This window comes from Anabrus simplex, chromosome 4 (genome assembly GCF_040414725.1).
Source record: "Anabrus simplex isolate iqAnaSimp1 chromosome 4, ASM4041472v1, whole genome shotgun sequence".
Taxonomy (NCBI): Eukaryota; Metazoa; Arthropoda; class Insecta; order Orthoptera; family Tettigoniidae; genus Anabrus; species Anabrus simplex.
This window is the reverse complement of record NC_090268.1, coordinates 303,379,271-303,403,521: the sequence shown is the minus strand read 5'-3', so window position 1 is coordinate 303,403,521 and position 24,251 is coordinate 303,379,271. Positions and strand designations below refer to the sequence as shown.

The following is a 24,251-nucleotide window of genomic DNA, read 5'->3' as shown; positions in this document are numbered from 1 at the left end:
AGTAGTTGCAGTCTCCATGTAAGATACTCGTGATAGGCATTTGTTAAAGACGGCGGTTGTTGATGTGTATAGTTTGTTTGTGACAGCTGTGATTAAGGTTATGTGTATTAATTTGTAAATAATTGTGAATAAATCAGTGTACGCAAGTTGACAGCATTTTGTGTGCATCATTGTGGATACATTAACTTGTGACTGTGACGAGGACATAAAAGTATACGAGTAAATATGAAATGATCAAAATGAAAGTGATACTAGAAAATATGTCGGTGAAACAGCTCAAAGACTAACTCACCAAGAGGAATCTCCCAACGAACAGGAAGTAGTAGAAATCGCTACAGGCGTGGCTAGGGGAAGATCTCGTGGAACAACCAAGGTGTTTAAATTTGTCAGTTTGTTGGATTTATTGACCCTTCAGTTTCAGAATATCTCTTCCTCAACTGAAAACCATTAGTATAATTTTCTTTGTGTTGATTGTGAGTCCCATTTCTTCCCTAACTGTATTAAGCCTGTCCAAGTATAGTTGTAGACTTTCAATACTACTGGCAAGAAGTAATGCATCATTTGCATATCTGAGTGTGTGTATTAGTTTTCTGTTGATCTTGATTCCCATTTCTCTATCTGCTACTGCCTTAAATACAGTTCCTGAGTAGATGTTAAATAATAGTGAGGACAAAAGATAGCCTTGTCAAACACTGCATCTCTGCATCTAATTTCCATAAAGTGTGATGTAGCATCAGTCTTCACCACAGCTTTCTGATGCCAGTAGAGGTTTTTATTGATTCTTATATCTTTACTCTCATTTTCAGTTTGTTGCAGTATTCTAATGAACTCATCGTGTATTACTCTCATCAAATGCTTTTTCATAATCTATAAAACCGACAAATACATCTTTCTGTTGGTCCCAGCATTCTTGGAGAGGACTTGTTAATCCAAAGGGAACCTCTCAAGTTCCACAATTATTTTGAAATCCAAACTGGGTATCTTCTATATGGTCTTCACATTTCTTTCGTATTCGAGCATGTATAATTCCCAAGAAGGATTTCAGCAAATGGCTCATTAGACTTACGAGAAGATATTCACTGAATTTTTTTAGAAGTTTATTGTCTTGGCAGGAGAATGAAAGTAGATAATAGCCAGTCTTTAGGTATTCCTCACCGGGCGAGTTGGCTGTGCGGTTAAGGGCGCGACGTAAAGCATATGAAATAAAAAGGTATTTCTCCAGAGTTATGTAGTTATTGAAGAGGTCCACTATTGTATCAATTTGTTCTTCATTGATAAGTTTGATAACTTCAGCTGAAATCTCGTCAGGGCCCAAAGCTTTTCTGTCTTTTAAGTCGTTTATTGCATGAGTTACTTCAGATTTCAAAATTATTGGCCTGTATGTGTATTCATGATTGACATTTGCTGATGATCAGTTATGAAAAAAGAGGTCTGTAATATATATTTCTCATGTTTTGACATGGTCAAGGTGATTTGTAATAGGTTTACCAGAGTTATCTTTTAAAACAAGGGGCATCTTCTGCCTGAAGGTTCCAGTTTGATAACTTTATGGATATTAAAGACATTATGCTTTTCTTTGAGAGTCTCTATAGTTTTACATTTTTCACTCATCCAATCTTGGCTTTTCTAATTTCTCTTCTAATTTGATTACGATTCTGCCGATATTGATCCTTGTTGGATTTAACACTATTGCGTTCTTCCATCAAATCCAGTATCTGTTCTGTCATCCATTTCTTTTTCTTGGTTCTACTATCTGGCTGAAGGTGTTTTTTACTTACTATGTGGAGACAGGTTATTATTTCCTTCCATCGATTCTCTACCTCTTGACTGGTCATTACTAGTTGCTTTAGTTCTTCATTGAGTTAACCCTTCCACATACATCTCCTCCTATAGCAGGAAGGGCTTGAAAACCATGAATTTTTATACAATTTGTTCAGTTTGTAGACCTCTGAATAAATTGGCATAAATTCCATGTTTATTGACATAATTCAAAATTCTTTACACAAAAAGGGTTGTGAAGCAACAGTTATATATATAATTTATGCACTTAGACAGAATAGGTTCCTTGTTGCTTGGAGTCCAGGATTCAAATGTCAGTAGGCCTTTTAAGTGTGGTATGGCTGGAAATGCTCCAGACACAATGGAATGTTGCAGCAGTCACATTGCCATGTACTTTCCCTTCTGGTCTTCTTTTCCCGACATGCAACACAGCCTTTTTCAGTTTTAGTTACTTTCTCTTCTGTTGGGGGGATCTTGACGGGGAAATGTCGGCCAGTCAGTCACGATGGCAATTCTCCAGGTGTAGTTGACCGTCGCTTGTCATTGCCTTCTTTGAAGTGATTAGCAATCATTTCCTCGGCAAGTTTCTGTTTAAACATGGGTATTGTGTTGGTGTTACAAGCTTTTTCTCCCAATCCCATTCAACGACATCCCTGAAACTACGACCAGTGTCATATACAATTTCATCTGCTGCTGACGTAGTGTTGTCAAGTTCCGTTTCACTTTCACTTGCTGTTGCATCACAACGATTCAAACGTATATACATATTATCACCAGGATCTTCCCCATCATTACTACTCCTATAATCAGAGCCTAGAAGTTCAAACATTTGCATTAATTCTTCATCATCCTTCCCACTAATGAACACGTGGTTCTGTTTATCAGCCATTGTTTCCAAACAATCTGGTTCAGAGATTGCAGGTACTTTTGCAAGCACGATACAAATGAAATAGTTCTTTTATGAGCCCTCAGAGTGCAGCCTATCTCATCTCTGGTAAACAGCTGTTACGAACTACCAAGTAGTTGAACAGGTCTACCGACAGAAAACTGCATATCTCATTTTTGGCAAACAAATGAGCGCTGCATACTAGTATCCAATTTCCTATCAATTCTCCGTTTACATTTATTGCATCAGCATACTGGTATGCTTACGGATGCAGTTGGGTTAATGAGCAAGGTGCTGTTTTATTTGGATGTCATTAATTTTTACAAAACTTTTAATCTCATTCTTGCATCAGCGACTAGTGATTTATGATCAGAACCTGCATTTGCCCTTGGTAATGTACTAACCCTTGTAATGAGGTTCCTGAATCTTTTATTGATGAGGATGTAATCAATCTGACTTAGTTTTGGAATGTCATGCTCACTATCACCTGGTAAAATCCAAGTGTATAGCCTGCATTTTGGAAGTTGGTACCATGTATTAATGATAACCATTTCATTTTCTTGACAAAACAGGTACAACCTGTCTCCATGATCATTGGATTTGCCAAGTCTCCAATTTCCCATCAATTCTCTGTGCTGTCCTTTTCTGATCTTTGCATTGAAATCTCCCATTATTATTTTTACATTATCACTTTTTGTTGCTTGCAGAATGTTTTGCAAGTCTTCGTAGAAATTTTCCATCTCACTATTATATTTTTTTCAATGTACTGTGGAATCATATACTTGTATTATGTTGACTTGAAAACGGTGGCCATGTAATTGTAAGAGCATAAGTCAGTCTGATACTGGAACATAATATTGGTGACATGTTTCACAATTTCTGACTTAACTAATATTGCTGCGCCATTATGGTGATTTTTATCAGTTTCAGGACTAACAGAGTAATACAAATTCTCATCTTCTCTTTTACATGTACCTCTGCCTGGCCATGTTAATTCACTTATTCCAAGAACATCAGATGTCACATCTTTAATACATATTGTCAAGTTTTCCAGCCATGAACAAACTCCTCACATTCAGTGTTCCTAATCTCATGTTGGATTCACTTCATTGAACTTGGAGTTTCTTAGCACCCCCTGCTCACTTAAGGGCTGCCCAGGACTAGGGGCCTCTGTTTGATTAACTCTATTTGTAATGACATCCTGGGGGAAATGTAACCAGAATGGTTTCACATTGGCTTCTCTAGTTTCTGTTCAGCCACGTCTAACCTGGGGTACAGAGACTGTTGATAGCCGCCCCTAACATGGAGAACAGACACTGCCTATATGTTAGTTGGTGCAGATACCATTACTCTATTAACCCCAGTAATGGGTTGCCTCCTACATTGTACTGCAGGTCTCCTGCTCCACTGTAGTTACTGTTGAGGCCTTCACACATCACCCTGTGTTAGGGCCCTCCATATTTATGACCCCTGGAGAGAGGGTATCCTAGCATTTTAAAGCCCCCGGGAATTGGGCTTTCTGTTTGTGGATCTGAAGATCATCCCAATAGGGAACCCCCTATTCACCACCTGGGGACGCGCTTTGAAAGGGTCGTATTTCCCTGGTTACTGATTGAAAATTAAGTCCACCCACAAAGGCTGAGGTTATTTACGAGAACAGTACATCACAAGCCATAAATTGGAAAGAGATAGTTAAAGATCAAGAAAATTTGGTTTATACGTGATCGTAAGGACAGCTGCATGCACGTGGTGACTCCCAGTGCACAAGTCAGTACAGTTGAGAAATGATACTAATAATTCTCTTTAAATGTCAGACTGCACATATATGATGACTACAGTTTTTATAAGTATATGTTAATGTAAAAATAGTCTTATATTCGAGCCTACTTTGTAATAATCATTCGTAACATGACATTTTACTGTGAGTCAGTAGAATCTAGATGGTATGGATGGAATACTGAGTCTTACTGAGTTTTGAAGGCTGGTTGAACTAAAGACGCATTTTTGGTATGTGATGCTATTCTTTTAAAATGTGTGGAGCATGTGTTATTGGTGTATTAACCCTTCACAGGCAGTGGTAATTTATGGCCATAGGCGAACAAGAAAAACACATGCAAAGTTTTGGAAAATTTACTAAAACCATGAAATATACTTAAATAGACCACATACCATCTTTAAGAGTGTAAATCCAACTTGATGCATTTTGAAGACAAAACAAATATTGTCAAATAATTTTTTCATGGGAAGAATGGCACAAGAGATACTCCATAATATGATCTGACAGTGTTTAACTTGAAGTACACTGTAGTCCACTATTATGAAACATAGGTACAAAAAACTACTTTCAGTGATATTTTTGTTTTATTTTGTGTCTTTGGTCATCAAAAAGTGGAAAAACCAGTCAAAAATTGTCATAGCAGTTGAACCCACACTCATCAGCAGCATCAGAAGCACCACTGAAAATGGCATTTTGTTAACCCAGGCCATTGAAAAATAGTTATTGACATCTGGCAAGATGTGAAGCTGCAAGTTGATGATACCAATAAATGCCTTTATTTTGCACAATTTTGGGTGGTGCCCATTTCTCATTCTGCTCTTTTTTTTGTATTTTTTGTCTGTATTTTTCTTTTGTCCCCCATGTGATTTAATTCCACTGATATCATAAAATATTTCATTGCCGGGCTGAGTGGCTCAGACGGTTAAGGCTCTGGCCTTCTGACCCCAACTTGGCAGGTTCGATCCTGGCTCAGTCCGGTGGTATTTGAAGGTGCTCAAATACGTCAGCCTCGTGTCGGTAGATTTACTGGCACGTAAAAGAACTCCTACGGGACTAAATTCCGGCACCTCGGCGTCTCCGAAAACCGTAAAAGAGTAGTTAGTGGGACGTAAAACAGATAGCATTATTATTATTATTAAAATATTTCATTATTAAAAAATGATGAAAATATTCTGCAGGGGGCTTTTCGGTATCAAAAGCCGAGCTGAGTGGCTCAGTGAGGCGCTGGTCTTCTGACCCCGACTTGGCAGGTTCAATCCTGGCTTTGTCCGATGATATTTGAAGGTGCTCAGATACGTCAGCCTTGTGTCGGTAGATTAACTGGCACGTAAAAGAAGTCCTGTGGGACTAAATTTCGGGAGCTGAGCATCTATTATTCAACTTTCACTAACAGGAGAACAAACACACCAATATATTGAGGGGATTGCCCTCACCAGAAGAGTTGAAGAAACAGCTCCTGCCATCTCTGACCGTATTTGTGTACTTCTTTGGCTATTACACCCACAAAATTTGAATGGAACATATATATATATTTCCATCTGCAAAGAGTTAATGGTTCAGAGGTAATTTCGTGATTTTTGGGATGTTGCTAACGGGAATAATATTGATTCGTGTTTTTAAAAGTAGGGAAGATTGTGATATGAATATCAAATTATGTTTAAAAAGGACAAATTGGTGAAAATATTCATTAACAGGGAGGGGAGTTGGGGGGTGAATAATTTACCAAGGGAGATGTTTGATATATTTCTGAATTCTTTGAAATTATTAAGGAAAGACTAGGTGAAGAACTGATAGGGAATCTGTCTCCTGGGCAACTGTACTAAATGCATATCAGTGGTTATTGATTGATTGATTGATTGATTGATTGATTGATTGATTGATTGATTGATTGATTATTGGTTGAGTTGTTTTTTTAATGTGGGAAAGCATTGCACGGAGGTGCAAAAGTATTTATGAAATGCATGGAGTGTGTGTTACTTGTGTATTAATGGTTTCAAGGTCATTTTGTGATTTTTGCATTATTTCTAATAAGAAGAATAATGAGTATGTAATAATCATTTGCAAGATATTTAATTGTGTCCCAGTGTCGTGCAGTGGAGCGGATGGCGCTTTCGTGGTCACCTACCGTTTAGGACAGGTGGGTAGGTTTCTCGGTGAATACTAAGTTGAGAGACAACTGTTCCTCTTTTCCGTCCAATATATATATTATCTCTTACGTGCTGTATTTACAACTATTTGCACTTGAAGTTAATTGTCTCTTCTAGGCACAGGAAATCACAAGCTACTGTTCCTTTACTTGTGTTCTATCTAACACTTCACTATGCTCAAAGACCAAGACTTATTACTTTACTATTGGTCTTATTAAATTAGAAGAATAGGTCAGCCTTACGTATACTGTGTTGCAGGTTCACGGTTGAATCTCCTCTTCTGAGCGCAGCGCGGCAGCGTCTCTGTCAATTACATGACTCTTCTATGTATGAGTGACTAACTGCGACGGCGACTGTCGGCAACTCTTACTAACTGAATCTGACTAACTGCCTCTTCCCTTTCGGCTGGTCCGCTTTTATACTCCACATCTTGTGTACGTGACCGCCTATGTCATAAACATCCTGTTTTCCCTATGATTTCTCTTGTCTGTAAATATGATAACATTCCTTCTAGAATTTCTATGATTTCTCAAGTGCCGCCTATTTCCAATAGTTGCGATACACTTGTTTACTAGTAGGTTTCCACGCATGGTGGGGGCCGCATGACTTCATATCACTTTCCCTCTGTATTGCCGCTGATTACAGCAATCCTAAATACACACTGGTATTGCTGCCAGTTGCAGCAATAATAACTACGCCTAACTTCTCCTCGTGCTTTTCCTTGTGCCTTTACAATATTACTCTATACAATTTAATATTCATGGGTTCGGGTTCGTACATCCGACAGAACACCTCCCCCCTTGGGGAAATCGTTGGCATGGCAATGCAAACGTTTTGCCACCAATGCATTACATGTTTAAATCTTATATCCCTTTTCATTACATTACATTATTACATTATATCCTTTCTTTATTACATTATACATTATATCCTTTTATAACTTATACTTTTCAACACAAGTGTACAACATACATTTTTACATAATACATCTTTTTTTAAATAATACAATCTCTGTTAATCAATACATCAATAATCATCTGTACCTTTACATCTAGTACTTACCCAATAACAAAACTCAAATACCAAAATGCTTTATTTCCTTCAATACATACAATTATATTATTATTCACTTGATTATTCACTTGATTCATAAACACTCTTTTTAATCTTCTCTTTTAATAGAGTTCAATAGTCTCTTCTTGAGATTTTCAATAATATTTTGTTCTATGAGACTTAATTCCTACTCTGCTTACAGGTGTGGTCTCAGAACAATCTAAATCTACTATGTCATCTTGTTCACTTACATCCTGAGATAACACAATTGCACTTTCGCTTTCTTGCTGATTAGCACTGTCTCTAATTCTCACTAAAGGACTTGTACGTCTTCCTGTGTATCTCACTTCACTTTCACGTACAACACTTGGTGTTTTAAGTCTCTGTAATGTTCCACTATTATTACTCTTATTCACAATTGTTTGTTTAAAACAAATCTTAGAACAACAATCACTATAACCATGACATTTCGTAAATTGTTTATACAATCTACAGCATTTACAAGGAAAACATAATATTATCATTAACACTGTACCAATTCCTAAATATTATAGGAAATTTGTACGATATTCTTTAGCATTTCTTCTAATTTCCTCTTCTTGTTCCTCTATTAATTCTTCTACTTCTTCAACTCTGTGACTAGCATATTTTAAATCTGATGTATGCGTTAATACATTTACTTATGGTAACTTGTTTTCAAGATGTAATGTTTCTAAAGTGATACTTGATCCTAAGTGTTCACAACAAAAATATTCTATAGGAATATCAGGTACGATATCCTTACTAGTGTTATTCTTTATAACTGTGTGACTTACAGTTTTAGCATTTGTACTATAACATTTACAAGGTTCATAGAATGACATAATGCCTACTCGTTGTACAATCTTATCATTAGGATCTGTTGTACTACACATTACTGTTACCTTCTCTGGATATGGTGCTACATACATCCATTGATTTTGATCCTCTAATGGTATCCACAAAAATTCTTCTAAATGAATTATCTTTTTCATACAATCATTTGGAATTATATTTGATTGCATTAATCTAACTACACACTCTTGAGTAGTATGAGTAAACATTAAAGGAAGGACTTGATTACAAATCCTTAATTCATCTGATAAAGATTTACACTCTCTTATCTCATACTCGTCCATTAATTGATACATTTGTTTAGCATTATCTATTAATAAGTATTCCTTGTGTGTATCAATGAAAATATACTCTGTCTTACTTTCATTTACACTGGTTGGAAATGGTATTAACTTATGTACATTATACACAGTGTTATTAACCAAAGGTGTCTGAATTACATAACTTAATATATCTTGTGAAATAAAAATACTTATTTCTGATATTTTTCAATAACTTTTCACTATTAGTCATGCTAAGAGCCACTGGTAAATAAACATCGTTTGGAAAAATATTCTGAGATCTCTGAAAAGATCTTATTAAGCCAGAAGGGCTGATAATTTCAGGTTGAATTACACCATTCTGCGCATTTATTACCGCTCTCAGCAAAATACCATATTGTTCCTTAACTTGATTTATACAATCCTCTAGTTCAATAAAATGTCTATTTATTGCTATTTGCAATGAGTTTTGCAAAAATAGTTTCTGAATCTGGACAGTCTCATTATTCATATGCTCTTGAACTTCTTTAAGAGTTCCTTTGAGTCTTTGTTCGCTCAATGTTACCTGATATAACGTTGAGTTAATTGTTTGTAGTGTCGATCTCACTACTGTCATCTGATTCTTTGCTACTTTTAACATAACTAATTGTTTCTGTTCTAGCTTACTTATCTTCTCCTGATAAAATTCTGCATCTGCTTCGTCTAACGTTCCGAATAACGTTTTAGCAATTACACCTATAAAATTAAATACTCCTCTCTTTTGTCATACTCGTTCCTCATCATCTATTTTAACTGTTTACTTAAAAAGTGACTTAGTCTCTTGTACTGACTCTAACCTATTTTTAATCATTTGAATATCTCTTATACACGTATGGTTTTCCTCTTCATTTAATTCCTTACACATTTGCTCTGTTTTCTGGGCTGAAATCTGTATTACTCTAAATACATCATTCAATCTACTAATATTTACATGTTACTAACTTCCATGTCGTACTATAAAGTTGTGCTGATCCCATATGATCATAATATATTCCTGGAGTCCTCTTATATTCTCTTATTTGGTAGTCAAGCGTTGAGCTTCCTCTGATGCAACATATTGCTGTCCACGTCATTAGTGTGAAGATTGTCCTCATCATCTTCATTTCTCTAAAACTGAACACATTATCTTGTATGGGTACCTGTTTGCTAACTCGATTAATCTTATAAGAACAACTTTGACCTATTCATATGTAATTTCATAGTCTTGTTTCCTCTCCTTTGAAGAATGCAATTTACTTCATCAATCTTTATAATCGTATACGGTCCTATCCTTTGGGCTGATAGTTTCTTTGATCGACCTCTCCTTACTGATTCATCATGCACCAAAACTTGGTCTCCTACTCTAAATGTAACTTCATGTATTTTGTTATCATACGCTTCTTTGGTTTTCTTTTTTGATGGAATAAGCGTCTTTCTGGCTATTTCATGGCTCTCTTGGAGAGTGTTGTTTAACTTCTCCAACATACTCTCTTCTTCACTATAATTGATTGATTCAGGTTTCCTCTGTAATATACCTGGCATGTTCACTCTTCTTCCAAACATTAACTCAAATGGAGTGTATTTCGTGCTTGTGCTTGGCGTTGTGTTACATACAAACACCACTGATGATAGAAATAAATCCCAATTACTCTGATCTTGACTTACATAATGCCTCAAGTACTCAGTAATACTGGCATGCGATCTTTCAACTGATCCATTAGATTCCGGTCTATACGCTGTCATATGTACCTTATTTATACGAAGAAATCTACGTAGTTTCTTCATGACTTCACTCGTAAAGTTAACACCTTGGTCTGTAAGAATCGTACTTGGTATACCGTATATCAAAATTACATTATCCATTAATGCTTTTGCTACTGTTTCTGCCTCTTGATTTGGTATGGCTACTGATACCAAATACTTCGATAATAAATCTTGACATGTTAGAATGTACTTAGTTTTGCTCTCTGTTTCTGGTAAAGGTCCTACTATATAGAATGACATTTTTTCCATTACATCATGAGGTGTATCCGTTATTTTCATACTCATCCGAGTATAGGGTTGTGTCACCTTATTCTTTTGACATGATTCACACTTTCGAATATAATCTTCTACATCTCGTCTCAGTCCAGGCCAATTTGTATATTGCCTTATCCTCTCTAATGTACGATATGTTCCTTGATGTCCTCCAACTAGAGATTCATGGAACTCTTTAATTATGGCTCTCTTTTCCTCTGATGTCTTATCATTTTCTTCTACTTTCTCTATCTTTGTCTCTTCACATTTTTCTACTGTTTCCATCTTACATGTCTGTGTACCACTACAGCTCGGTTTAATTTCTTCTACTACTTCACTCACTACTGGAAATACTTCTATACCTGCGTCTATACGACTTAATGCATCGGCATTGCTATTAAGTTTCCCTTTCTTATATTGGATTTCATAATCATATTCTTCTAGTTTTAATCTCCATCTCAAAAGTCTAGAACTCGGATCTTGTACAGAAAAGATCCACTTCAACGGTTTGTGGTCCGTTACTATTGCAAACTTGCGACCATACACATACGGCCTAAAATATTTAACCGCAAAAATTATTGCACATAGTTCTTTTTCTATAATGCTGTAATTCCTTTCTGCTTTGTTTAGGGTTCGTGATGCGTATGCTATTAGAAGATCTCTACCTACTGGTCCTTGAGATAGCACACATCCTATCGCATAATCACTCGCATCTGTAGTGATATTAAAAGGTTTTGAAAAGTCAGGATATTGCAATTCTGGTGATGTTATTAGCTTTTTTTTTTTCAATGTTTTTAAAGCCTCGACTTGGTCATATCCCCATTCGTTTCACGCCTTTCTTTAATAATTCATATAATGGTTTACCTATCTTGCTATAATTTTGGATAAACCTCCTATAATATCCTGAAAGTCCTAAGAAACTCTTTAGTTGCTTAGTTGTCTGTGGTTGAGGGAAATTCTTAACTGCTTCTACCTTCTTAGGGTCGGGTTCAATTTCTGTATCTGAAATGACATGTCCTAGAAATTGTGTTTCAGCTCTGAGAAATTCACATTTGTCTGGGTGAATATTTAAATGATTTTCTCTTAATCTTTCAAAGACTTCACTTGGTCTCTTATTATGAGTCTCAAATGAATCGCCATAGATTACAATATCGTCAAATAGACCATGCATTTTAATCCATTTAATCCACTCAGCATGGACTGCATCGGTCTCATAAATGTAGCTGGCGAATTTTTCAACCCCATCGGCATTCTTTTCAACTGGAAGTGCTGATCTAAAGCCCTGAAAGCTGTCTTCTCATGATCCTTTTCATCTAACTGAACTTGGTAATACCCACTGGCTAAACCAATGGTGCTAAAGTATTTAGCTTTTCCTAATTGATCTAGGATATCCGTAATATTAGGTAATGGATGAGCGTCACCTATTGTAACATCATTCAAATGCCTATAGTCCACGACCATGCAAAATTTTCGCTTGCCTGACCATCAGTGAATTCACTGAAATAGTGAACATGCAACTTCAAGATCAGCTCAACAAAGCAGTTCATTTTTGTCTTGAAATGAAATACAGTCCACTCCTAATAATTCATGCTAATTAATGCATACCATTCAATGTATATCAAAAATCATTATCCACAACCTTTTCTTTCAATTAATGCTTAGCAAAAGATACCCTCTTACAGCAGGTTTAATGAAGAAGTTGCAAATTTAACTGCACGTTTCATCTCTCCAGTGAAATACAATTTAAAAAATATGAAAGATAACATTTTTCCAAAATTCAATACAATACTGTGTTGTTGATTAGGTCTAACAAAAATAAAATGGTCATCTTTTCTTTGGAGGATTATTCATGCCTTCTGAGTGTAGATCATATTTGTCTAATACCAGGTTCTGGCTGCTTCTGTTGAATATTTGGGGGTATTCCTTCTACTGGGTAGAGTATAGGATTGCAATGTTTTAAGAATACAATACAGGATTTCATCATTTTGGTGGTGTTACCAATGTGTAAAGCATAGCTTTTTATACAGAACTGTTGGTAAGTGTTGTTTCACATCATTCTCTTCTCAGAAGAGGTAATGCCCTGTTACAAATTGGACTGGCTATGTAGGAATTGTGTTCCGCAAAGTCCACATTTTTCCCATGTGGAGGAGAATGACATACTTTGATTTAAGCACTTCATTTCCGCATCTTAACGAAGGTTTTACCTCACAGATGATCATTTCAGATGGGTATTATTCTAGATTTGCCATATGTCTGGTATTTGAAGCCAGTAAAGCTTGCCCCTTATGGACTTCATACAGGATGGCCAAAGTCTCCTACTTATAGACCAGTTAAAACCAACCATTTTTTTTTTTTTTTTTTTAAATTTCACTCTTTTAAATCATAAGGATATTGGTTCATGCTCTGTATAGAAATATTGCTTCATAGATTAAAGGGCAAAGAAACTACTGTATTATTCAGTATGTATTGGTATAAACAGTAAGGAATGCTTTTGAAGTTCTGAGAGACATCCCTTGTTTGTAGTGCATGTACTTATATAAACTAAACTCTACTGGTGTTCTGTCGGAAGTATGAACCCGAACCCATGAATATTAAATTGTATAGAGTAATATTGTAAAGGCACAAGGAAAAGCATGAGGAGAAATTAAGGCGTAGTTATTATTGCTGTAACCGGCAGCAATACCAGTGTGTGTTTAGGATTGCTGTAATCAGCGGCAATACAGAGGGAAAGTGATATGAAGTCACGCGGCCCCCACCATGCGTGGAAACCTACTAGTAAACAAGTGTATCGCAACTATTGGAAATGGGCGGCACTTGAGAAATCATAGAAGTTCTAGAAGGAATGTTATCATATTTACAGACAAGAAAAATCATAGGGAAAACAGGATGTTTATGACATAGGCGGTCACGTACGCAAGATGTGGAGTATAAAAGCAGACCAGCCGAAAGGGAAGAGGCAGTTAGTCAGATTCAGTTAGTAAGAGTTGCCGACAGAACAGTCTTTCTTCTACACTTTCCTAAGTGTTTCATTCATATATGGTTGTGACTGTACAATGCAGAATAAATTGGGTTACAGTACAGTACCAAGACATAAACTACCAAAAATGAGAATGAATTTTTTTGTTGTATTTAACAATGGTTGTTACTCTATCTGTGTGCTGATCCCTGAATTTCTGTATGGTGTTCTTATGAACTAATAAGATTGGAGCGTTCCATGGAGAAATAGAGTTTTCTATAATATCATCCTCCAATAACTTGTCTATCTGCTTGTGTAGCTCTTCCATTTGTGATTCAGGTAATCTGCACGGTCGGACATTAATCGGAGCCGTATCTTGTTGTAACTGAATCATGTTCTTAAGTGCATCTGTGCACGTCAACTTGTCTCCTTCAAGATAAAATATATCATTGTATTTCGCACAAATTCTTAATATTTCTTCATGATTCCTTGCTACAATATGATCCGTTCGTATCTGCTCAATTACTCTCTGTATTCGCGATTTCTCAGCATTATTCACAATGCAACATTGTGCTTCCCTGTCTTGATTTTGTGTCTACCTCAAGTGTGTGTTCAATAAGGTGTTGCCTTGTTCTATCTCGAACCATTCAGTTGCGTTACATTGTGCTTCTCGACAGTCTTCAAGACCTTTTGATAATAATATGGTGAGAATGACAAAAGCTATTGAAGCTGATCTTCTGCACTTCACCCAGTAGTTGTCTCCATAGTTGTGCAAGTATAATTGCATTTATACTTACCCACAATTTGTTGATGCCTTGAAACACATCTAATACACTGTAGTCTGTTCAGAAAGTAGTAAGTTCCATATCTTCCTCAACAAGGTGATGTAGGAGTGACAATCTGTAGCTCTTCCTCAGAGCAACGATAATACTTTGGTCCATTGGCAGTAGAAGAGAGGTTACTCAACATTAGAAACTTAAAGTAAATGCCTTCATCATTAGGTTCTTGTACTTCTTATTTTTCATTAATGAATCTTAAGTCTTTTTTTCTTTCTCTTTGTCGAAAATACACATTTGGAAGCTGGGTTGTTTCCATGCTACATATTGTTGTCCATGCAATGTTCATTCAACATTGATAGATCTAGTTGTGTCATCCTAACAGCAAATGAACAACAGCTTGTATATTGATGTTCAGTATTTAACATTTGTTATTTTAATTAAGTGCATGTAACATGTAAATATTTGATGTTTTATGAAAATATCCCTTACTGTCTAACAAATGAAAACTTTGATGGTTTTGTTCAGTTTAATAGTATTCCTTTTTCCAAATTCCGTTTACAGCTATACCAATACTTGAATCGAATACTTACGTTGTGGATATTGAATATTCACCACTTGTGGGTGGATTTGCTGTTGTACTGAATGATGGACGAGCAGCATTCCTTACTGCTGCATCATTGAGGTTTGATCCAAATGTAAGTTTAGTTTAACAGATGATATATTGAGTTATTTTAATTTTGTATTGTTGAATTATCATTACATTGAGAAGACTTTTATTATTTTTTATAAGTCAGAAAGTGTTCTTTATGACCATTATTTTTCTGTAATTCATATTAATAGGGTTAAGCAATATACTCCCTATAAAGTCTTAACATGGTAAATGTTTGTGTAACTTCTCCAACTTTTAGAAAACTATTCTCTGTAATGGAATGCATGGAATGCAGCGTGTCAATCTGAGTTACGGCTACATAAAACTTCTTAGCCCTTTCAAGGTCAGGTTTTCTAAACGCTCACATACCCCACAATTTAGGTTTTTACAGGCACATAAATAAATCTCTCTAGAAATAGCAAAACACACTCATTGGACATTATATTCACAAAAATAGATAAAATAGAGATGAATGAAATGAAAAACAACAATATCACACGATTTGCCTGCTTAAAAGTTTTTTTGTGTGATATTCCTCAAAGCAAGGGGCTGGGTACTATCCAATATTCTTCGAAGCTATGTTTGTTTATATGACCCATTAATACATATTGCTAAAAATAAATACATTTCTTCGACAGTAACATCAGTCCATTTTTACGCTCGGAATGTGGAAGAAATGACCTAATTTTTCTCTACGTATTGCGAGTGATACAAGTTCGTTTCTATGACTATTTTTTTCACTAAGGTGTGCGGAAAAAATTTGAAAATATCTAATTCTGGAGAGTTTTCAGTCAAATATTGGTCTTGGATTCCGGCAAGATCAGGCTTATAGCCAAAATCAGTAGGTAAAAATTTTATTATTACACGTTTCTTTTTCCCAGACCCGGTGATCATTTGATACATTTCGTTTCTGCCTCTTTGAGGTAGCTTGTTATAATTCTTCATCATTGTCACTTATACCTTCAACGTCAACAGTTGAAACTTCGGGTACAATGTCGTCAACACATTCTAAATAATTTTAACACAAATCTGAACCCTCACTTTCATCATTCATTAATATTTCAAACACTTTTTCATCACCTTTCAAAACTTCCGCATGCCTGCGAGCAGCCATGTTTATCAGATCGCATTGACTAGCAAGTGTGGTAGACATTCACATGAAAAATTGTAGTTAACAGTGCTCCCAAAGAGAATATAAATTAGCGCAAGCTTCCGTAATGTAGCTGATAGATGGCAGATATGACATATTCTTCAATCATTGCTGAAAGTCAAAGAGAAGCGAAGATATGATGCTCGGAAGTTCGACGCGCAATATATTGCGCCGTAACTGTTGGGGCACTTCCCGTGAGACGCAATATATTGCGCCGTGACCCGGAAAGGGTTAAGTAAAAATTATTGTTTCCTATTTCTTTTTCATCCATTCCCACTTCCAGACACATACTGGGTAGGGCAATGTACTGAAACTCTCCACTTTATTCTTTCTTTCCACCATTCTTCTTTCATCACACTGCTGTTGTGGGATCAGATACTGAGAATAAAAAATTATCTACATTCTGTATAAAAAAAGTCTGCAGTGACAAGAATCGAGGGCTTTGATAAAGAAGCAGCAATCCAGAAAGGAGTGAGGCAAGGCTGCAATTTGTCCCTCCCCTCCTTTTCAATGTTTACATAGAACATGCAGTAAAGGAAATCAAAGAGGAATTTGGTAAGGGAATCACAATCCAAGGAGAGGTAATCAAAACCTTGAGATTTGCTGATAATATTATTTTATCTGAGACTGCAGAAGATCTCGATAAGCTGCTGAATGGTATGGACGAAGTCTTGTGTAAGGAGTACAAGATGAAAATAAATAAGTTCAAAACAAAAGTAAATGAGTGCAGTTGAACAAAGGCAGGTGAGGAAATATTAGATTAGGAAATGAAGTCTTAAAGGAAGTAGATGAATATTGTTACTTCGGTAGTAAAATAACTAACGATGGTAGAAGTAAGGAGGACATAAAATGCAGACTAGCACAAACAAGGAAGAGCTTTCTTAGGAAAAGAAATTGCTCACTTCAAACATTGATATAGGAATTAGAGAGATGTTTCTGCAGACTTTCATGTGGAGCGTGGCATTGTATGGAAGTGAAACATGGACAATAACTAGCTCAGAAAGAAAGAGAATAGCTTTTGAAATGTGGTGTTACAGAAGAATGCTAAGGGTGATACGGATAGATCGAATCACGAGTGAAGAGATACTGAATTGAATTGGTGAGAGGAGATCTATTTGGCTAAATTTGATGAGAAGAAGAGATAGAATGATAGGACACATCTTAAGACACCCAGGACATCAATCAATCGATCAATCCTGATCTGCAATTAGGGCAGTTGCCCAGGTGGCAGATTCTCTATCTGTTATTTTCCTAGCCTTTTCTTAAATGATTTCAAAGAAATTGGAAATTTATTGAACATCTTCCTTGGTAAGTTATTCCAATCCCTAACTCCCCTACCTATGAATGAATATTTGCCCCAATTTGTCCTCTTGAATTACAACTTTATCTTCATATTGTGATCTTTTCTACTTTAAAGACGCCACTCAAACTTATTCGTCTACTAATGTCATTCCACGCCATCTCTCCGCTGACAGCTCGGAACATATCACTTAAGCAAATTATCACAAAATAATTTATTCTATCTTACCACCTATTCAATACATGCCATATGCTACATGGGTGAAATTTACATAATACTATGTACACTTCTTAGGAACATGTTTTGCCCCTTGTTAAGGGCAACATCAGCCTGTAGGTAACCTTAAGGTCAAAAGTCAGAATCATTAATCATACCAGGAATACACTGCATAGTAAATAATAATAATAATAATAATAATAATAATAATAATAATAATAATAATAATAATAATAATAATAATAATAACAATAATAATAATCATCCCGTGTGGGGATTTACCAGTTACCTCCATCGGGCGCGTCCCATTGGAATTGGGGAAGCTCGCTGGCTCTGCCGCCAGCAGAGTCAGAAGGTAGTAGGGAAATAAAATACCACCGTGAAAAAAGAACTGGTCCCTTGCCTGGGTTACGGGGAAGACTGGTAAATGACCAGAAGCCAGAAAACATCTTGAGGCAACTTCTAGGGCTAACAACCCTAGCTGTAAAAGGATGGGTACCCGTCCAAAGCAAAGTCAAGTCAAAAAGCATGATGGCACAACATTTCAAGAAACATACCCCAGGGGGTAAATCTTCGGATAAATCCCTCGTCGTGAACGCCACGGCGCACGAGTCTCATTCGGATTCTGGGGGAGACTCGACATCATGCAAGAGACGAGTCGGAGCGTCTCGGTGTACCCCGAAGAGTCAAAAACTCAGGCCAAAATCTAAAACCTTTCTAGCAACTTTCAACATAAATTCACTTACACAAACTGGCAAGCTGAAAACCCTCACCAAAGCTCTTCACGAAAATCAGATATCCATAATGGCCCTACAGGAAACAAGGTACCCGGATGAAGAGATTTTTGAATCCGAAGGCTACCGATTTTTCAAGAGCAAAGCGCAAAGAGGAATCCTTAATGGAGCTGTGATGCTTGGAACCGCGTTTGTTGTTAGAACCAAGATCCTTAAATCGGTTGCAAATTTCGAACCTGTGAATGACAGATTGTCTCTACTCACAATTAAACGCGCGAACAAAACCTACGCCCTAGTTAACGCACATGCTCCTACAAACGATAAGAACAAGTCTGATCCAGACGAAGTTGATAATTTCTGGGACCTACTGGTTGAAAAATTAAACGAAATCCCCAAACACCATGTCAAGCTTCTTTTGGGTGACTTCAATGCCCAACTAGGTCGTGAACAGAAGTACAAGAAAGTTATAGGAAATTACCCTGCTCACAAAAGAATCAATCGCAATGGCAAAAGACTGGTGTCCATTTGCGAAAATCACAATCTGCAGGTCATGTCGACCCACTTTTGCCATCTACCCAGAAAGCAAATGACTTGGCGTTCTCCCGTCCAAGCTCTCGGAGAGTTCCAAATTGATCATGTTGCAATCTCCAGGAGAAACAGCCCTGAGATTATGAATGTCAAGGTAAAGAAAGGCATCAATGTGGCCTCAGATCACTATATGTCTCTTATCAAATTCAAACCAGTTCCCGCAAACACAAGGAAGACGACCAAACAGATCACACTCTTCGACAATGATAAACTTTGGCAAAGGGTCGAGGAGTTCCAGGAGAAGGCTAGACCAAATGACTGTGACTTTAACAACGCCAAAAATCTCCTTGTTGAGGCCGCCAAAGACGTTGCAGAAATCAAGAGAAGCGAAAAGCATGCCTGGTGGAATGGTACCTGCTAATCAGTCCTCCAAGAAAGACTCAATGCGTGGAAACAGTACTACTCTACGAAATCAGAAAATGATTGGGAAACGTACAAAACCCAACGTGCCCAAGCAGCTAGGGTGTTCAGAACTGAGAAACGTAAATACGAAAAATCTCTCATTGAAAATATAGAACAAAACTTTAGGAAGAATGAAAGCAGAGAGTACTACAGGGCCTTCAAACGCAAACTCACTGGCTATAAACCACCATCTCTATGCTTTGAGCGAAAGGACGGCTCACTGGCGACGTCAAATGAAGAAAATTGCAGCATTCTGGCAGACTACTTCAAGAATTTACTTAATTGCTCTAAACCGCAAAGCCCCATTGAGACCAAGGAACCCTTACTCAAGTACCCAGATTCCAGACCACCCGACAGAGATAAAATCAAGCGCCACATTGCCCGTCTCAAAAATAACAAAGCGCCGGGGGAAGACTCAGTAGTAGCAGAACTATGGAAATATGCCCCAGAGGAATCACTTGATATCTTGCAAAAGCAAATAGAAGAAATTTGGAACAAGGAGACCCTACCCGAAGATTGGAAAATAGCTTTGATCCATCCATTACACAAAAAAGGCAGCATGAAGAACATCAACAACTACAGAGGAATATCTTTGCTACCCGTGACTTACAAAATCTATCACTTGCCATCCTGGAGCGTTTGGAAGCACAAGTCGAACATCAAATAGGTGAATACCAAGGAGGGTTCAGAAAAGGTCGCTCAACAACCGAGCAGTTCCAAAATCTCAAAACGATCATCAGATATTGTACACTAAGGTCCAAGCAGTATGTGTCTGTCTTTGTGGACTTTAAGAAAGCGTACGACTCCATTGACCGGGAAGTCCTGCTAAACATCTTAAATGAATTTGGAGTTGATTTGAAACTGCTGGCATTAATTAGAGCCACCCTGACCGATACAAAATCCAAGGTGAAGTTCCACGGATGTCTCTCGCATTCCTTTGACATCAAAACAGGAGTCCGACAGGGTGATGGGCTATCCCCGATACTCTTCAACTGTGTTCTTGAAAAGATCATCAGAACCTGGCGGGTGAGATTACAGGAAACCAACTACAGTGCATTGAGAATAGGAACCAAATCCAGGGGGATCGCAACAGACTGCTTAGCATTTGCCGATGATATTGCTGTTCTCTCAGACGACATAGAAACCGCTAGAGCTCAAGTTTAAATTTTAAAGGAAATTGCCGAACAAACTGGTTTGCAGATATCGTTTGAGAAAACGGAAATAATGACTAACATCAAAGAGGCTCCACCAAAACTCCATACGAAATACGGGGACATCACCCGAGTAGACAAATTCAAATACCTTGGTGAGATAATCATGAAAAATGGACTGGACAAAGAAGCGCTTCAGGAGCGAGTACGCAAACTGGAAATAGTCTACCAAACATCCCGCACAATCTACAACAAAAAATGCCTTTCCCAAAACACCAAGATACGTCACTATGAAACAGTTCTGAAGCCAGTAGTTCTATATGCAGCCGAAACCCTGTCTCTAAATGCCAACAAAGGACTCCTTGAAGAACTGGAGAAAAAAGAATGCAATTGTGAGAGGAATCTTGGGATCAAAGTACAGAAATGGAATCCATCAAAAGAGATCCAACGAGGAAGTCTACAGCAAAATAGAGAAAATTACCGACACAATCAGAAAAAGATGGGCACGGTTTTACGGTCATCTGAAAAGAATGGACGGAAGATAGTTAACTAAAGAAATCTTTCACTTTTTTGATTCAAACCCCAAAACCACAATTCCCTGGTTTAGAAATACCAAAGAAGACCTGCAAATGCTACATATCTCGGCTGAAGACGCCCTTAACAGAGATCTCTTCCGCAAGAAAATATTGACGAACGGGCTAAACCGAGACGAGCAACCGAAAAGAAGACACTGTGCCCCTTGGCCAGAGGAGCGCAAGCAGGCCCACTCACAAAGAATGAGGGAAATTTGGGCTCTAAAGAAGGCCAAGTTCAGTGTCAAATGCAACAAGACTTAACGTGGTCGTTGATGGCCCCAGCGAATTATATATAATAATAATAATAATAATAATAATAATAATAATAATAATAATAATAATAATACCTGCTACCATTATGTAACCTCATTGTTACACACAAACACAAATTAGTAATGAGACAAGATAATAATAATAATAATAAAGCCATACACGCAATGTTAGAGGCAATAAAGACAAACTAAAACCATGCGCATATTCACCACAGAAAACAAACAGTAACGATCAGGTTAAGCAACATGACGGCTAAGGAAGGATATGTGGAAAGCAGCTAGGAACCATATCCAGGCGGTGAAAGGTATTGGCATTGCTGAAGAAGCAAAATCAATGATTCCAATTCAATAAACAGTATACTTAGCAATTTAGATGGAAATAACAGTGCAGATAATTTAAAAAAACTTCACTTAAAAAAAAAACTGAAACAATTTGAACAATAATTACAAATTACCTAGCAAGGTGAAATTCAGTGATAAGGAAAATCTCGCACAATGTACAAACTTTATGGCGCAACATTTAAGTAACTGAATACTGTCAGAATGAATACAATTTAAGCAATTTAAGCAATGTACATAGTCAAAAGGATATACACGGAAGGAATAAAATACAACTTTTAAAATGATAATCTTAGCACAGAGCACCTTTAGGAGGCAGCCCCCTCAAAAACACTTCTGAGAAAGGGTGCCCGTCCTAAATGTGAATACTCCAAGATGACGCAGAACAAATGAGACAGCCCCAAAGGGGAAATTTACTGTTTACAATTACATCAAGAGGCGTTGAACATATACTTTACAAAACAAAAGAAATGGGAACTGTCTCTTAACACAAGTCATATTAATAAAAATTTGGCGACTGAAGGAAAAACAGGTAGGCTCCAGCAAAAAGAAATTAAACGGAACACTACATTTGAAGATAACTACCAGAAAGATGAAAAGGCTTAAGTGCTTACCTGTTGGAGGGGCCAAGAAGATCCGTCTCCTGAAGAAGGCAACCTCTCCCTTCAGTGGTCACAATTCAAATTCGCCTTGGAAGAGCTTGGCTCTAGGGAAGAATTCCTCTCCAGAAAATTGGGAAATCGTAAAACAACCAATGAACGTCCGTTATTTTCCTTTGTCTGCCAATCACAACTAATTTTATTATGACCAATGGGGGCCCAGGAATATCAAAATGAAAACCTACAACCTGTTTTCCAGTCTTTGAGCGGGTCAGGGATGTAATGAATGAAGCAGATATAGGCTGTTAGTACGATGGGGTCGCCACCCCCAAAGTGATTTATTAATGACTGATAGATGCTATGAAATGAGAATGGAGAGTGTTGCTGGAATGAAAGATGACAGGGAAAACTGGAGTACCTGGAGAAAAACCTGTCCTGCCTCCGCTTTGTCCAGCACAAATCTCGCATGGAGTGACCGGGATTTGAACCACGGTATCCAGCGGTGAGAGGCCGACGCGCTGCCGTCTGAGCCACGGAGGCTTGCCCAGGAATAAAATCTGATAAAGAACATCGAGTAGCATCGAGAAGTTTCGAAATTGATGCAATATGATGCAACCGGAAACTCCTGGAAGCATCCTACATCCGATCTAGCGCGTGTACTACAGTATGTCCCACAAATATCTCGAATATCTCTAAATATTTTTTAAGATTAATTTTTTACAACAACCAAACAATATTGAAACAGTGTCATAAACAATTCCAAATATTCCCACACAGAAAATATAAACAAACAAACCAGTAAATAAACACATGATATAACGTTCCCCTCAGTCATTCAAGTCCAAATCACATTTTCTTTCCTTCTTAAATCACTACACATACAAGGAATACAGTGAAAATAATAAGTTACACTTTAAAACATCTTAAGTTAACATGCTACAATTATAACATAGAAAAATGTCTATTACAGACTAAGAGTATTGAGAATAAATAGTGTCTGAACTCATGGGAAATACATTTAAAAGAATGTAAATGAAAACTAAAAGAATTTTTTTTAACGAAGACCATGACTTTGCAGGTCTTGGGCTAGTAACAGTCGTGATAAAGATTCTAATTGTTATACCCAAAGAGGATTACAATCTATATCATGACTGTCTGTTACTATCTCAAGACCTGCAAAGTCATGGTCTTTGTAAAAACATTTTTTCTTTTAGTTTGCATTTACTTTCTTTTAAATTTATTTCCCATGAGTTCAGACACTATTTATTCTCAATACTCTTAGTTTGTGATAGACATTTTTCTATATTATAATTGTAACATGTTAAGTTAAGATGTTTTAAAGTGTAACTTATTATTTTCAGTGTATTCCTAGTATGATTGGTTAGTAATAGGCATTTTTCTGTTATAATTGTAGCATGTTAACTTAAGATGATTTTAAAGTGTAACATATTTTCAATGTATTCCTTGTATGATTGGTTAATGATTTTGACTTTTGACCTTAAGGTTACCTACAGGCCTATGATGCCCTTAACAAGGGGCGAAACATGTTCCTAAGAAGTGTAAATAGTATTATGTACATTTCACCCACGTAGCATGTGGCATGTATTGAATAGGTGGTACGATAGAATATTTTATTTTGTGATAATTTGCTTATAGTCAGCTTCAATATGGACCAACCATGAGAATTGTCCCTTGCAACATACCACTTAGTCGAGCAGCTCGTCTTCTTTCT

The 24,251-nt window shown here is 37.0% G+C and overlaps 1 protein-coding gene across 1 annotated transcript in view; it reads left to right on the top strand.

Annotated features, from left to right (window-relative positions):
* The window catches only part of Rich (Guanine nucleotide exchange factor subunit Rich), a 629,630-nt gene that overhangs the window by 113,677 nt on the left and 491,702 nt on the right, over positions 1-24,251 (top strand). The window contains exon 5 of the mRNA XM_067145638.2: positions 15,106-15,239. Coding sequence (XP_067001739.2) covers positions 15,106-15,239 — 134 coding nt within the window. The remainder of the gene's footprint in view (positions 1-15,105; positions 15,240-24,251) is intronic.